Source organism: Mus musculus, chromosome 14 (assembly GCF_000001635.26).
Source record: "Mus musculus strain C57BL/6J chromosome 14, GRCm38.p6 C57BL/6J".
NCBI classification, from domain to species: Eukaryota; Metazoa; Chordata; class Mammalia; order Rodentia; family Muridae; genus Mus; species Mus musculus.
The window spans coordinates 78864269-78879093 of NC_000080.6; the positions used below are offsets into that span (position 1 = coordinate 78864269).

The 14825-nt window shown below is 40.9% G+C and overlaps 1 protein-coding gene across 4 annotated transcripts in view; it reads left to right on the top strand.

Annotated features, from left to right (window-relative positions):
• Vwa8 (von Willebrand factor A domain containing 8) overlaps window positions 1-14825 on the top strand; it is a 353253-nt gene that overhangs the window by 15211 nt on the left and 323217 nt on the right. For all 4 annotated transcript variants that reach the window (XR_003950844.1, XM_011245038.3, NM_027906.1 and 1 more), the window contains exon 2: window positions 4511-4588. Coding sequence is in view for 3 of the 4 variants with exons in the window: in XM_011245038.3 (XP_011243340.1) it covers window positions 4511-4588 (78 nt within the window). In the remaining variant the exon portion in view is untranslated. The remainder of the gene's footprint in view (window positions 1-4510; window positions 4589-14825) is intronic.

The window sequence follows — 14825 nt, forward strand, 5'->3', positions numbered from 1 at the left end:
TTCATTGGTAGAACACTTCTCAACATTTATAAAGCTTTGGGTTCAATCCCATTGCATAAACTGGATGAGGTGGTATGTGCCACAATGCCAGCACTCAAGAGGTGATTAGAATATTGGGTATGTAGACAGATGGAGGCCAGCCTGGCATATTTGAGACCCCATCTTAAGTAGCAACAGCAAAAAACCCTTAATCCCCAAAACAAACAGACAACTCCAACAACAAAACACCTCAATGAAGAGGTTATAGTATATAATCTTAACATTGCATGTGCTAACTTTATTATAAAGCTTTTAAAAACTTGTTTGAGATAGGGTCTCAGTATGTAGTATAGGCTGCCTTTGAACTCAGTCTTCCAGTTACAATTCCACAATATTAGGACTGTGAATACTTTATATGAAGAAGAATGAGGGAGAAAGGGAGGAGGTGACTCCCTGGCACTTGCTGCAGTAAAGGTCCCTGTGCTACATAGAGTCTCAGGAGTCTGCTTGGAGATGCTGAGTCTGCAGGTTCCACATGGTGGGCGCTGTGATGCTTCAAGAACTTCTGTGATAAGAAGGAAGAAAAAGTGGCCTATGGGGATGTCCTAGTGGATTGTGGAGGAAGTTTGCAACCCTCATGATTTTTTTCAGTGTGTTTTGCCATGGCCCCTTCTGGCAGCTAACATTAGACCTGAAAGGATTTACCATTGGGTAGACTGGCTTTTCTTCTCTCAGTTTTTCCTGTGTCTTTAATAAATTATATCATCTATAAAAAACAATTTTCTGGCCGGGTGTGGTGGCGCACACCTTTAATCCCAGCACTTGGGAGGCAGAGGCAGGCAGATTTCTGAGTTCGAGGCCAGCCTGGTCTGCAGAGTGAGTTCCAGGACAGCCAAGGTACACAGAGAAACTCTGTCTCAAAAAAACAAAAACAAAATAAAACAAAACAAGAAAACCCCAACATTTTAAGTCTCAGATTTTCTCATTTTAAGGCTCTGTTTTAGAGGGTTATTTTGAGACTATAAAGGACTTGAAGGAAGGAAGTGTTGAACAAGTGTTAGCTGTCTTTGTCATTACCACAGCCTGTGGTTCTGGTGTCCAGTGTACCTCAGCAGCTCTGAACTAGCCAGGCTGAGGGATGAGCACTGGAATAACTATTTTTTTCTGCATGTCTTTGAGACCTTTCTAGACAAAGTTCTAGATGCCAGGACTTTGCCAATTTGGCTCTTGGAGAGAGCAAAGTAGAGGGAAATTGACTTAGGCCTGCACTGTAGTCAGAGATTAACATTCCTTACAAAACAGAACTCTGTAGAAGTTGTTGAGACCTTTCTTTCCCTCGTTTTATCTAGAAGTTCTCACAGTTTGTTTATGGTATTTGGTCTGACTTCTGTTTATTATCTAGAAATAGTGAATTTTGAGGGTAGGCTGTTGAGAACTTGATTTTGTAAAAGATCTGAACAAATGTGAAATCTGTCCTACTGGTGTTTTGGATGATTTCATTAGTTAATTGTTCTCTTCATTGTAATCCAAATGCTGGGCACAGGCAATTTAAGGCAGGAACAATTTATTTTGCTTATATGATTTCAGAGGGCTCAGTCTGTCACTGTGTGGGAGCCGCCTAGCCTTCATTGAGGTGGGTGGGGAAACAGCTGGGGAAAGATACCTCAAAGACACACCAAATAATGTGCTTCCTCTAGTAAGGACTCATCTAAAGTTTCTAGAATCTCCCCAAATAGGACTGCTACTTGGGGACCAAATGTTCACATCATGAACCCATGGTGAACATTAAAAGATTTCATAAAATTGTGCCCTTGTTCCCAAAGGCTCATTGCCATCTCACGAGTATAGTGCATTTAGTTAATATCTAAGAGTGCCTTCAATCTTGACACTTCCAGTATTATTCCAGAGCCCAAATTCAAAGTCTCTTCTGATACTCTGGTCAAACTCAGCTGAATCTCTGTAAAATTAAAAAGAAAATCATATGCTTTTAATATACAATGGCATATTCTAAGAAGGAGGAGTGGGCGATTACCATTGGAAGGTTAAACTAAAGCCAAGACCATGGAAGTCAATTTGTGCACATAGCCGTGCTGTCTAGAGTCTGGCGTACTTGGGGAGCTCAGCCCCTGTGGCTTGGCTGAGCCATCTCATCTCTCCAGCCCTTCCTAGGCCTCCTTGTATAAGCAGAGTGTCCCAGCAGTTCCATCTTCTTTAGGGAAAGTCTTTCAAAGGAGGTTTTACATCAACACAGTGGAACTTAGAGCAGAAGTTCCTCTAATTCCTGAAACACCCTCAAGGCACCTATGGTCTTGGTTTCTTTTTAATTGTCCATTTTTCTTTTACTACCTACTCCTGACTTGAGATGTAGCTCAGTGGTAGAGCGCTTACTTAGCAAGTAAGAGGCCTTTAATTCAATCCCTAGTATAAGTCCATTCCCCCCCTGCCCCCTCCTTCCACTCCCACCATGTGCTAAGGACTGGAATATAGCTGTATGGTAGAGTTCATGCCTGAGTCCTGGTTTCATCCTCAGTGGAATTGGCAGAGAAAAACAAAACCAGCCATATGCTTTTTTTTTTTTTTTTTTTTCCTGAGACAGGGTTCTCTTTGTAGCCCTGGCTGTCCTGGAACTCACTCTGCAGACCAGGCTGGCATTGAATTCAGAGATCTGCCTGCCTCCTGAGTGCTGGGATTAAAGGCGTGTAACACTACCCCTTGGCTTCCAGATCAACTTTTAATATGTTCCATTCTTGTCCAGACTACATAGCATTGAGGTCCTTCCATTCTGCTTTTTCTTTCTTATTTTCATTAAAAGACTGGCTAAAAAGATAACAATAACCATGCCACAGCCTGAATACTATAAAGTTTTGAAATTTCTTCTGTCAAATTAATTACTCTGTTATTTTGAAATCAGCCTCACTCAAATTCACATTATATGGACAGAATATAGAAAAGTCCTTTCCCAGAGTGTATCGTGAGAACCCTGTAACCTGTTCTTTATAAAGTTGTTTTCCCATCTAAAGCTTTGTGAGTAAAGTCTTCACGGGGTGACTTTGTGTCGCTCTTCTGGTCACCCAAGCTCCTGATAGATCAACTCTTGAGCTTACAGCATCCTTGGATTTCTCTAGCCTGCATCTCCAAACTCCCTGCCCACATAGTTCCAATGAGCTAAGAACTGCGCAGTCAGGTTCAGTCACATTAATGACCCCTCTGTTTGTTATTCATTTTCTGGGTCCAAGTTGAGTTTGCTTTCGCACAGTTGTGAAGGATGATGGGCACGGGCATCAGAAGGGCAAACAAGCGGAATTTTTATTGAGGAGGTTAATCGCAGCAAAAAGGGGTCATGAAAACCAGTTGCCAAACAGTGTTTTGGAGCAGGCATCATTATGTCCTAGGAATCTGGCAAATTTAGTCCTACCTATATATAAATTAGTCATCTGGGAGGTGTTAATTTGGCTGGTTAGTTTGAATATGTGAGGGAATTCTGATTGATTGATGGGGCAGGTGCAAGAGCTCGGGCTCAGGAAAGCCTGCTGATGGAGAAAAGGCCACCATGACGTGGGGAGGAAGAGCCAAGAAGCAGAAAGAACAAAGGCTGGGTGTTGGCTCACATCTTGGTGGGCCAGGACTTTTGCATTTAAGCTCTTGAGTTCACCAATTATCTAAAGTTTGTCATAAAGCTTGAGTGTTCTCAAAGCTGACAGTACATTCTACTGGGGCATGTAGACACATTTTCTTTGGGTCTGTAATCCCGAGTGTCTATAGAATGGAGCTGTCTTGCTCCCATCGTTTTGGTACCAGTTTTCTGAATTGTTTTCATATCATTGCAAACCAGTTATCTGACACAGACAGTTTAGAGGAACACACATTTATTTGACTTACAGTCCATTATGGTGGAGAAAGCATGGCAAAGGGCACTCTATTCAGCCCCGTCAGGCCTGGACTAGAGCAAGAAGTGGCAGAGGTACCCTAAGGACTCACCTCTAGTGGCTTGCTCTCCTCACCTAGCTTCTGCTTCCTACAGCCTCCAGAATCTCTTAACACAGTCCCACCAGCTAGGGATAATGTGTTCAAGGCATGAACACGGGGGACATAGAGTCAAACCATAAGAGTAGCTAGAAATAAAGTCTTGTCAGGGACAGTGAGATGGGCATCTGTTTGGGCCTGTAAGATGGGCCCTATGGCCTCCATGTGTGTATACCCCTCCTAGTGTAAGCAAATACATATAAAAAGTAAAACTTTAAAAAATATTTTTCTGTATTATTTTTGCTTGTATTAGTATTGATATTAACATAAATATAAGTTGGGTAATATAATTTAATCTATGTGGCAGCCTAACTCCTGAAATATAATTTTCTCAGTATTTACTTCTCTCAGATATAACTTATGCTGTTTATAGACATGTTAGAGACGTGTGCATTGTACGTTTGTGTGACATCCCTCCTTGGAGGTCAAGAGAGTCATCATCGTTAGAGTGTAATCTGTGTCACTTGTCTATTGTAATGAATGTATTCTTTTTTTTTTTTCTTTTTAGGTGAAACGGTTAGTATTGGAGATGTGTCCTACAAGCTGAAAACTCCCAAGAATCCAGAACTTGTCCCACAGAACTACAGTAAGAACAGTTATTTGTGAATGAATATATTTAAGAATTTCATTATGGGCATTACCATAGAATGCATGAATACAAGTTAGAGTGGCTGGTATAAACCCAGTGTGCCATCATGGGTTCTATGCTGGTCTGTACTACACAGTGTTTGCCTTGGTTTCTGTCATGGGCTTTGGCATTGTGAAGCCTGTGAGAGGCAGACATGTCCATGTGTGTCCCATACTGTGGCTTGAGTTGGATGTCAGGTACAATAAAATGCACATGATAAAGGAAGCCTCTAATTTGGTTAGTTTTGATCATTTTATGAAGTTGTATGCACATCAAGATTACTCTCATCACCTCTGCTTTTCCCTGCCCTGGAAACCACTGCTCTCTTCTCTGCCATAGTAAGTCAGCTGTACTTAGTTTTCAGCTTTATAAAAATAGTATCACTATGGTATGTCTGAGTGTATGTGTATATGTGTGTTTTATGCATGTTTTGTATGTATGTTCATGTTTGTGTGTGCATGTACATGTTTTGTATGTGTGTAAGCATGTATGTCCATGTTTTGTATGTGCATGTTCATGTTTGTGTATGTGTTTGTATGCTTGTATGTGTGTGTGTGTATATATATATATATATATATATATATATATATATATATACATACATGATTGTATGTGTATGTATGTTTGTGTATGTTTGTGTATTGTGTATGTGTGCATATGTGTATATGTATTTGGCTTCTTTCCTTTAAGGAGATGAATTTGAAGTTCATCCATTTTGTTGAACCTTTCCATTGTTTTATTGAAATTCAATCCATACGCTATACAGTTCACATTAAAAAAGATTTATGTTTGAGCATATGCATGTGCCTTTAGAGGGCAGAAGAGCATTAGATCTCCTGGAATTGAAATTATAAGTGATCATGATATCTGTGTTGGGTCTGAGACTGGGTCTTCTACAAGAGTGGTGAGTGATGTTAACTGCTGAGCCCTCTTCACAGCCCCAAAGTCCACTCTTTTAAAATAATCATTTAGTGCAACCAGTATTTAGCATAGCAAAAGACCAAACCTCAACAGTGGGGCCTGAGAAAGTTCAGAAAGCCAGGCAAGAAAGCAGTGAAAGCAGCTGGAAAGGCTGGAAACAAACACTTCCCAGAGCAGTTTTCTAGCATGGCGGAAGCTAAAATCCCTTTTAAGAGCCAGTGGCCTGTGAGCTAATCCATACGCAGGTACTGGAGCTGCCTCAAGGTCTCTGTTGGACAGGAGACTGAATGCCCTGTAGCTACAGCTTCTCCAAGCATAGCACAGTTGCAGAGAGAGCCAGACAGCCCAACTCAGGTCCACAGGAGAAAAGCCTACGATTGCCCAGAGAAAGAATCTGACCCTGAAGTGGGTGGAGCTTAGTGACCCAGCAACAGCACCTGCTAGACTAAGGCAAGGGGGTGGAGTTAGTCACAGACACAAGCTGGCCTGAGGAGCCTGCAGATTTTCCCAGAGCTAAAGTGGGACTGAAAAGCTCCAAACTTCTGAACTAGTAGAGTATTACTGAAAATAATAAAAGAGAAATAAAATTAGGTATAAATAATCACAGAAAAATAGTTTATAATGATAAAATGAAGTCCTTAAAGAGAGAATTAAATATATTTAAAGAAATAAGACATAAAGATGAGAGGCACAATGACAGAACTTTTGGACTCTATATTATGCCATTTTAGATGGTTTAAGTATAGAAACAAAAGAGAAAGAGATAAGTGACTTACTTGGACAAGGTTTAGAAGAAAAATTAGAAAAATTTATAAATAAGAATAAAAAGGAAATAACATGATACAGATACAAGAAGAAAAATATGAAAAATGGAGACAGGCCTTAGAAAATATTAGAAGAATTTATAAATAAAATTAAGATAGTAAAATAAAGACAGAGGAAATAAGGCCTACAGCACCACTGTGTTAGTTAGGGTTTTCATTTATGTCAAGAGACACTATAACCAAGGCCACTGTTACAAAGGAAAACATTTAATTGGGGCAGGCTTACAAGTTCTGAGGTTCAGTCCATTATCATCATGGTGAGAAGCATGGCAGTGTCCAGGCAGGCATGGCACTGAAGGAGCTGAAAGTTCTACACCTCATGTTCCAAAGGCAAACATGAGAAAACTGACTCCGACGTGGCTAGGTGGAGGTTCTTATAGTACACTTCCATAGTGACACACTTCTTCTAACAAGGCCACACCTCCTAATAGTGCCATTCCCTGGGCCAAGTATATCCAAACCACCACATCTTCACATCCTGGCCCCCATATAGGCTTGTTTAAACATGGGGACCAATACCTAAACATAGCATAATGCAACATACATTTAGTCCAACTTCAAAAGTCTCCATAGTCTTTAGCAGTCTCCACAATGTTAAAAGTTCAAAGTTAAAAGTCTTTTCTGAATTTTAATCTCTTAAATGTAATCCCTATGAAATCAAAATCAAGCAGCAGAGCACATACCTCTTAACACACAAGGTATTTATACCATTCCATAATTCCATAGCAAGGAAATACTGGACCAAAGCAACACAAAAAACCAGCTGGACAAACTCCAAACTCTGCAGACATGAAAATGTCTCTAGCTAAGTATAGCCAGGAAATCTTGTTGGCTACAGAATCCTCAGAACTCATCATACCATTCTTTCAAATGGCTTAGCAAACTTATAAAGACAGACAGATAACTTACCTGCTCAAACAGAGAGCAGGCTATCATATTTAGCTAACTTATGTGCGCTGCACATTCCATACATGTGAAAATGCAAAAATGTGTATTACCTCTAAAAGCTTATATATTCACAGAGAAAAACAACCAGACAAGCAACCCTGACAAGATTCACCATTGGGGATGCTGAAAAGGATGCTGAGACATATTTACTCTACCATCCTGCCGGATGTAACCTCAGACTGCCTTCATAGCTGTTTTATTGAAACTTCAAAAACAGCTGCCAACCTCAACTAGTCTAGCCTTTCAGACTGTTCCAGCCAGGATTTCATTTAAGCACTGAAATTGGTTACAGTAAGCTTTCTTAAGACTAACCAATATCCCAGTTTTCTTGCCCTCCCCTACAAAAGGACAAACTATGACCCTAATCAGAAGGAAGGCATTTTATGAGAGTGATGCCCCTTTCCCAAAAGGCAGGATGGATGGTTTTTGGTCATTCATTGGGTTATGATCGTCATTAAAGGGGAGTTGATTGCAAGTTGTTAAATGGTCTTGGTCAGGGAGGAAACAAAATAAGGGAGGTTAGATTGGTTGATTCAGAGATTTCTTGTTTTTTTTTTTTTTTTTTCTTTCCTCTGTTCTTCATATTCTAAGGGGTAATAGGGGGTGGAGAAGGGATGCAAAGAAGAAAAGAGGGATATAGAAATTATAGTATAAAAGGAGAGATTATTGTTTCTACTTTTAAACCAAAGAACATCAACAAGACAAAGATTTTAACAATGGTATAGACTTTGTATAGTGATACAGTTGTAAGGTTATATTTTGCTACACACTACTATGTAATTCTTAAAACTGCTGTGTTAAGTTCTAGTCCTTTTAAAAGCTGCCACTACAAACTGTTTAGGCCAATTAAGGGATCTAAGTTAGTAGTCAGATAATCAAACTTGTGTACATGTTAGATACTAGTGTAGTTAATTACAGAAATATGCTTCCTAGGTTGAACAGATAGTAAATAGTTAGAAATAAACAACTCAAATACAGTATAGACAGACAGATGTTGTCAAAGACTAGAGATCTACAGAATATGGCATTTAAAGATCTTTCATTAATAAAAGGATTTTTGACAATAAGACTTGTCTACTCCTGACAGCTCCCCCATTCTACTGAAGATGATGAGCATCAAAGAATCTCCTTATGGAGTTTGCTTCATGGGAGGCAAGCTGGCCATTGTTGGGGAACCCTGCTATTAAGGTAGCAGTATTTCCATGACCAAATGACTTTCTGAGCTTGGCACAAAATTGGGGACTCTCTTTTTCAGCGGGGCTTCCCTGTCCTGCCTCTGGAGAGTGTCTTTGTCTGGAAAGTATCCCTGAACACAGGAACTGTGGCTGGCCTTGTCTGAAAAGTGAACTTGTACAGAACTCCCTGTGAGACTGCATAACTCAGCACACATGTCCTTCTCTGGCTTCCCATCTGCATGATAATTAGATGCTCTATTATAACCAGTCAGCCCTTCCAGCTCATTTGATACTATGACCAATTATCCCTTTCCACCCCTATAAAAGCCCTTATATGCCCTATCCCTGAAACGATAAAGTAGACTTGTCTTACTGCAGCAGTCTCTGGAGGTCATTTCACTATACTCATGGCCCTCTGAACCCTCCCCTGCTCTCTTTGTCCCCTTGGGCTGGTGACCAACATTATCTGAGGGGAAAGAGGGGTACACAAGCCGCTGGGCAAGAAACTGCCCATATCTCAACCCATGATAGCCTGCTGGCCAAACTGGACATTTTAGATGCAGGGAAGTTGACTGCCAAGCTTTGCCAAGATAGGGAAAGCAGTCCTTCATATTTCCTGCTTCACAGAAAAGTCTGTCAGACATTCTGGGCCAGAAGGCTGATGATGATGAGGCTTCAGTGACAGAGAAGTTTTAGAGGACTTCAGACAGACAGCTTTCTCTGCCATTTTTACAGTTATGGAAGCTTCTTGCCTGCACTTCCTGCATATTCAGCTAATATTTACTTCTTATCAGGTCTCTGATGGAGTTGAAGACTAGATAGTTACAGTCTCACAATTAACATTAAGTTGTTTATGATTTATGAAAATGTTTTAACATCTAAGATGTCTCTACATTGGTAATCCAAGTTATGATAGAAACTAATTTAGGTAAAGAACTTGAAACTCATCAAGATAGAATATATAATGGAATATTTTCTTCAAGACTGCCAAATACATATGAACTGGACATTATGCATGTAATCTTACCTTATAGTTTCATAATTGTTATTGTTTATAGTTTATTATTGAAAGAGAAATAGCCTTTTATTGGACTAAAAGGAGGAAATGTAGAATCTCTTGTGTATTATATGGAAGCACTGCCTGTCAATAAAAAGCTGATTGCACTCAGGAGGCAGAGGCAGGTGGATTTCTGAGTTCGAGGCCATCCTGGTCTACAGAGTGAGTTCTAGGACAGACAGGGCTATATAGAGAAACCTTGTCTTGAAAAACCAAAAAAAAAAAAAAAAAAAAAAAAAAAAGGAAAAAAAGCTGATTGGCCAATGAGCTGAGGCAGGAACTAGGAGGTGATTGTTCTGGTATTGAGAGAGGAACTCTGGAATATAGTCAGGCATGGGAAGAGATTCACCCTGAACTCTGAGGAGACAGATGCATGAAACTGAGAAGTAACTAGCCATGTGGCACTCTTAGAATAAAATAAATGGATTAATTAAGTGACAAGCTATTTGGGGAACAAGCTGAAGCTTATGGGCTAGTCATTTATTCATATATAATTAAGTCTTGGAGTCATTATTTCAGGAACTGGGGTATGGGTAGAGAAGCCCATGGTTATAGTTCAGATTAATGTTTACTTACACACACATACACATATATATATGTGTGTGTATATATATAATCACATCCACATGCATAGCACAAAGCTTTGCTTCAGTATTAAAAATACTCTTCATCTGATCCCTCCTACCTATTTTGTGCTATTATTGTCATATGAATTATATCCTTATATATAAGTCTGGGTTTTTGTGATAGTGAAGCCAATAAAGGGGTAGCCATGCAAGCATGAGACGAGAACCTAGTTTGTTTATCAGAACCCACATAAAAAAGCTGAGTGTAATGTCACACGTTTGTGATTCCAGTGCTGGTGAGGTAGAGACAGGTTGATAAGCCACCCTCACTTAACTGGTATGTTTCAGATGAAATAAAAGATCCTGTTTCATAATCCAAGGACAAAAATTCTTGAGGCATGATGCCTGAGGTTGACCTCTGACTTCCTTCCACAAGCATGCGTGCATGTGCACGCGCATGCACACACACACACACACACACACACACACACACACACACTAAGCCACACAAACATACAGTCACCAAAAATAGTTCATTGACTGCTTTATCATTGGAGTTTTATAAACTTGTCTTTTAAGGCAGTAAAAGAAAGACAGACAAAGCATGTTTATGTTGTCTTCATATTTACCCATGCAGTTTCCATTACTAATTGTCTGTTTCTTTGGATGAATTTGAATTGCTGTCTAGTGAGCTTTTATATCAGCCTGAATGTACTTGTACCGCAGTTCAGCTATGGATGAATGCTCTTGTTTTTGTTATCTTGAAATGTCTTAATTTCTTCTTCATGTTTTGAAGAATAGTTTCACTAGATAAGGATTTCTCAGTTACGGTTTCCTTTTGTGATTTTGAATATGTTATCTTGGTGCTTCTGGCCTCCCTGATTTCTGGTGAGGGGTCAGTTCTAATCTCACCAGTAACCCTTCTTACACAATGAGTTATTTGTCATTCTTCTTCTTAGAAAAAGTTGTCTATGCTTTTGATGGTTTGACTTGGACCATTTATCCAACAAAGGTTCCTGCCTGGCCTACAGTGTGAGTGTGTTGATGGGATAATGGAACCTTTAAAAGATGGGGCCTTGGCACGGACAATGATTTATCTTAAAAAGACCCAGACTTGCCCTTCCCCACTGTTTGTCTTCCCCATATCATTGATTTCTTTTTCTCACATACTCCTACTATGATGCTTCAGATAATTGGCTATAACAATGGAAAACTAACTTACTACAGTGTCTATTAAGTGCTAATTTCTGAGTTTACCATTTCAAAGTTTATTAAGCTCACATCTGCTTCTTTGCCTGTCGAGTTTATTTTTCCCTTTACTTACTGTAGCTTTCAAGTTCATGGTTTCTGGTGGGATTAAAAAAAATTATTAAATATGTTCTTCATTTACATTTCAAATGCTATCCCAAAAGTCCCCTATACCCTCCCCCCCCCCCCCGCTCCCCTACCCACTCACTCCTACTTCTTGGCCCTGGCTTTTCCCTGTACTGGGGCATATAAAGTTTGTAAGACCAAGGGGCTTCTCTTCCCAATGATGGTCAACTAGGCCATCTTCTTCTACATATGCAGCTAGAGACACGAGCTCTGGGGGGTACTGATTAGTTTATATTGTTGTTCCACCTATAGGGTTGCAGACTCCTTCAGCTCCTTGGTTACTTTCTCTAGCTCCCCCATTGGGGGCCCTGTGTTCCATCCTATAGATGACTGTGAGCATCCACTTCTGTGTTTGCCAGGCACTGGCATAGCCTCACAAAAGAGAGCTATATCAGGGTCCTTTCAGCAAAATCTTGCTGGCATATGCAATAGTGTCTGGGTTTGGTGGCTGATTATGGGATGGATCCCCAGGTGGGGTAGTCTCTCGATGATCCATTCTTTCGTCTTAGCTCCAAACTTTGTCTCTGTAACTCCTTCCATGGGTATTTTGTTCCCTATTCTAAGGAGGAATGAAGTATCCATGCATTGGTCTTCCTTCTTCTTGATTTTCTTGTGTTTTGCAAATTGTATCTTGGGTATTCTAGGTTTCTGGGCTAATATCCAGTCATCAGTGAGTGCATATCAATTCTTTTGTGATTGGGTTACCTCACTCAGGATGATGCCCTCCAGGTCTGTCTTAGTTAGGGTTTTACTGCTGTGAACATACACCATGACCAAGGAAAGTCTTATAAAAAACAACATTTAATTGGGGCTGGCTTACAGGTTCAGAGGTTCAGTCCATTATCATCAAGGTGGGAGCATGGCAGCATCCAGGCTGTCATGGCACAGGCAGAGTTGAGAGTTCTACGTCTTCATCCAAAGGCTGCTAGTGGAAGACTGACTTCCAGGCAACTAGGGTGAGGATCTGATACCCACACTCACAGTGACACACCCATTCCAACCAGGTCACACCTATTCCAACAAGGCCACACCTTCAGATGGTGCCACTCCCTGGTCCAAGGATATACAAACCATCACAAGGTCCATCCATTTGCCTAAGAATTTCATAAATTTATTGTTTATAATAGCTGAGTAGAATTCCATTGTGTAAATGTACCACATTTTCTGTATCCATTCCTCTGTTGAGGGACATCTGGGTTCTTTTCAGCTTCTGGCTATTATAAATAGGGCTGCTATGAACATAGTGGAGCATGTGTCCTTATTACCAGTTGGAACATCTTCTGGGTATATGCCCAGGATAGGTATTGCTGGATCTTCTGGTAGTACTATGTTCAGTTTTCTGAGGAACCGCCAGACTGATTTCCAGAGTGGTTGTACAAGCTTGCAATCCCTCTGGTGGGAGTTTTAAAATTATTTTTATTTATTGACATTCATTGTTTGATAGCACAGTGATGTCATGCTGTCCTTTAATTCTCTGCATGGCTTCTTTTAGTTCTTAGAATGTATTTACAATAGTCAGTTTCTGGCTGTCCTCGTTTGCTTTCTGTTGCTGTGATAAGCACCCATGACCAAAAGCCGCTTGGGGAGCTAAGTGTTTGCTTTATCTTCCAGCTTTCAGGCCACAGTCAGTCTGAGGGAAGTCAGGGCAGAATCTCAGGATAGGCATCTAGAGGCCCAAACTGAAGCAGAGGCCATAGATGGATGCTGCTCACCAGTTTGCTCAGCCTGTTCTTTTACCACCCAGAACCACTTGCCCAGAGTATGGCCAGCAGTGACCTTGTCTTCCTATAGCAACCAGGAACCACAGGCCTGTTATTATGTGTGCCCTACAGGCCTGCTTACAGGCCAGTCCAGTGGAGGCAGTTCTCAAGGGTCTGTCCTCCCAAATGACTTTAGTGTGTGTCAAGTTGAGAAGAACTAGCCAGCAAACATGCCTACTAAGTGTCTGTCTGTCCCTGTCTACTACTGATAACAGTTCCAGACCCTCTCAGACAGCTTTTTTAAATTTTCAATGCACAACCAAGTCATGGGTTCCCATTTCCTTGTTCCAGTAGCTTCTATTGTTGAAAGTGCACAGTTAAAGTAATGTGGCAGCTGTGGAATACAGTCTTTTTTGTAGGATATGTTGTTGCTGCTACTTTAAGTGACTTCACTTAGCTATTTCCTTGTCACCCTCAGTTATTAAGGTTTCCTTTTAATATAGTGCTCACCTAAGAGGCCCACAGATTTCTTAAGTGCCCTGAAGTAGCAATTCTCTTGGTCTTAACTGAGAGTCCTTTGTTGTGAACATACCATATTAGAAACAGGTTGGCATGTTTGCATCTCTACAAAGTCAGAATTTATTGAGTAAAAAAAAATTCACAAGCTAAATCCATCTCATCTCATTGGCGGTAATTCTCCCAGTGCTACTGAATTCACTTGATGGTCATGGTCATTGGCAATCATGGGTTCTTTAACTGCATTATCAACTATGTTAATTCTGAGGTTACACATTATAGTTCATACAGTTGTGCAAGTGTGTGTGCGTGTCTGTGTCAGAATGGATAAGAAAGGGCTAAGGAGGTTACAGAGTTGGAACTGCCGGCCCTGAAAGCAGAGACTGAGAGCTCGGTCATAGGCAAGAAAAGTGGAGGGGCCAGATGAGAAACTTTACACACCGCAGGCACAAACCTGTTGAGAGCAGAGTTGTCAAATGCAAGGAAGAGGCGGGCTAGAATGACAGTTTCAAGTGGTCTGTGCGCCACAGGGAGAAACTGTTGGAGTTTGGGACAGAGGCGAAGGTTCTTTGCTGTGGCTGCTGTGGTTGAGCCTCGTGATAAGACCTAGGGGAGGCTCTGTGTGCTGCTATATCTCAGACTTTGGGAGGCAGGCAGGACAGGACTTCAGTACCAGAAGTGGGAGTTACACCTGGTGTGGCTCATGTTACACCTGGATAAGCACGTGTGTTGGCTGTTTTCCGAGAGCATTTGACTGTATCTGTGCATTCCTCATTTAACTTGAGAAGTCCATATTTTCTTTGTGTGAATGTTCGACCTCAGTCTGTGCCATGGCGGAGCCACACAGATGGTGGCTGTTTACTCACACTAACAAGATACTGAGTCACTCTGCCACAACGTTTGCTCGCAAAGTCTAGTCAGCTGCTTATGCTCATTAGTTTTTGTCAACTTGACACAAAGTAGAATCCCCTGGGAAGAGGCAACCTCAATTAAGGAAGTGCCTCCATCAGACTGGCTTGTGGGCGTGTCTGTGGAGATTTTACTTTTTGTCTTTTAGTTACGGACCGATGTAGGAGGGTCCAGCTCACTGTGGATGATGGGCAGGTGGTCCTGT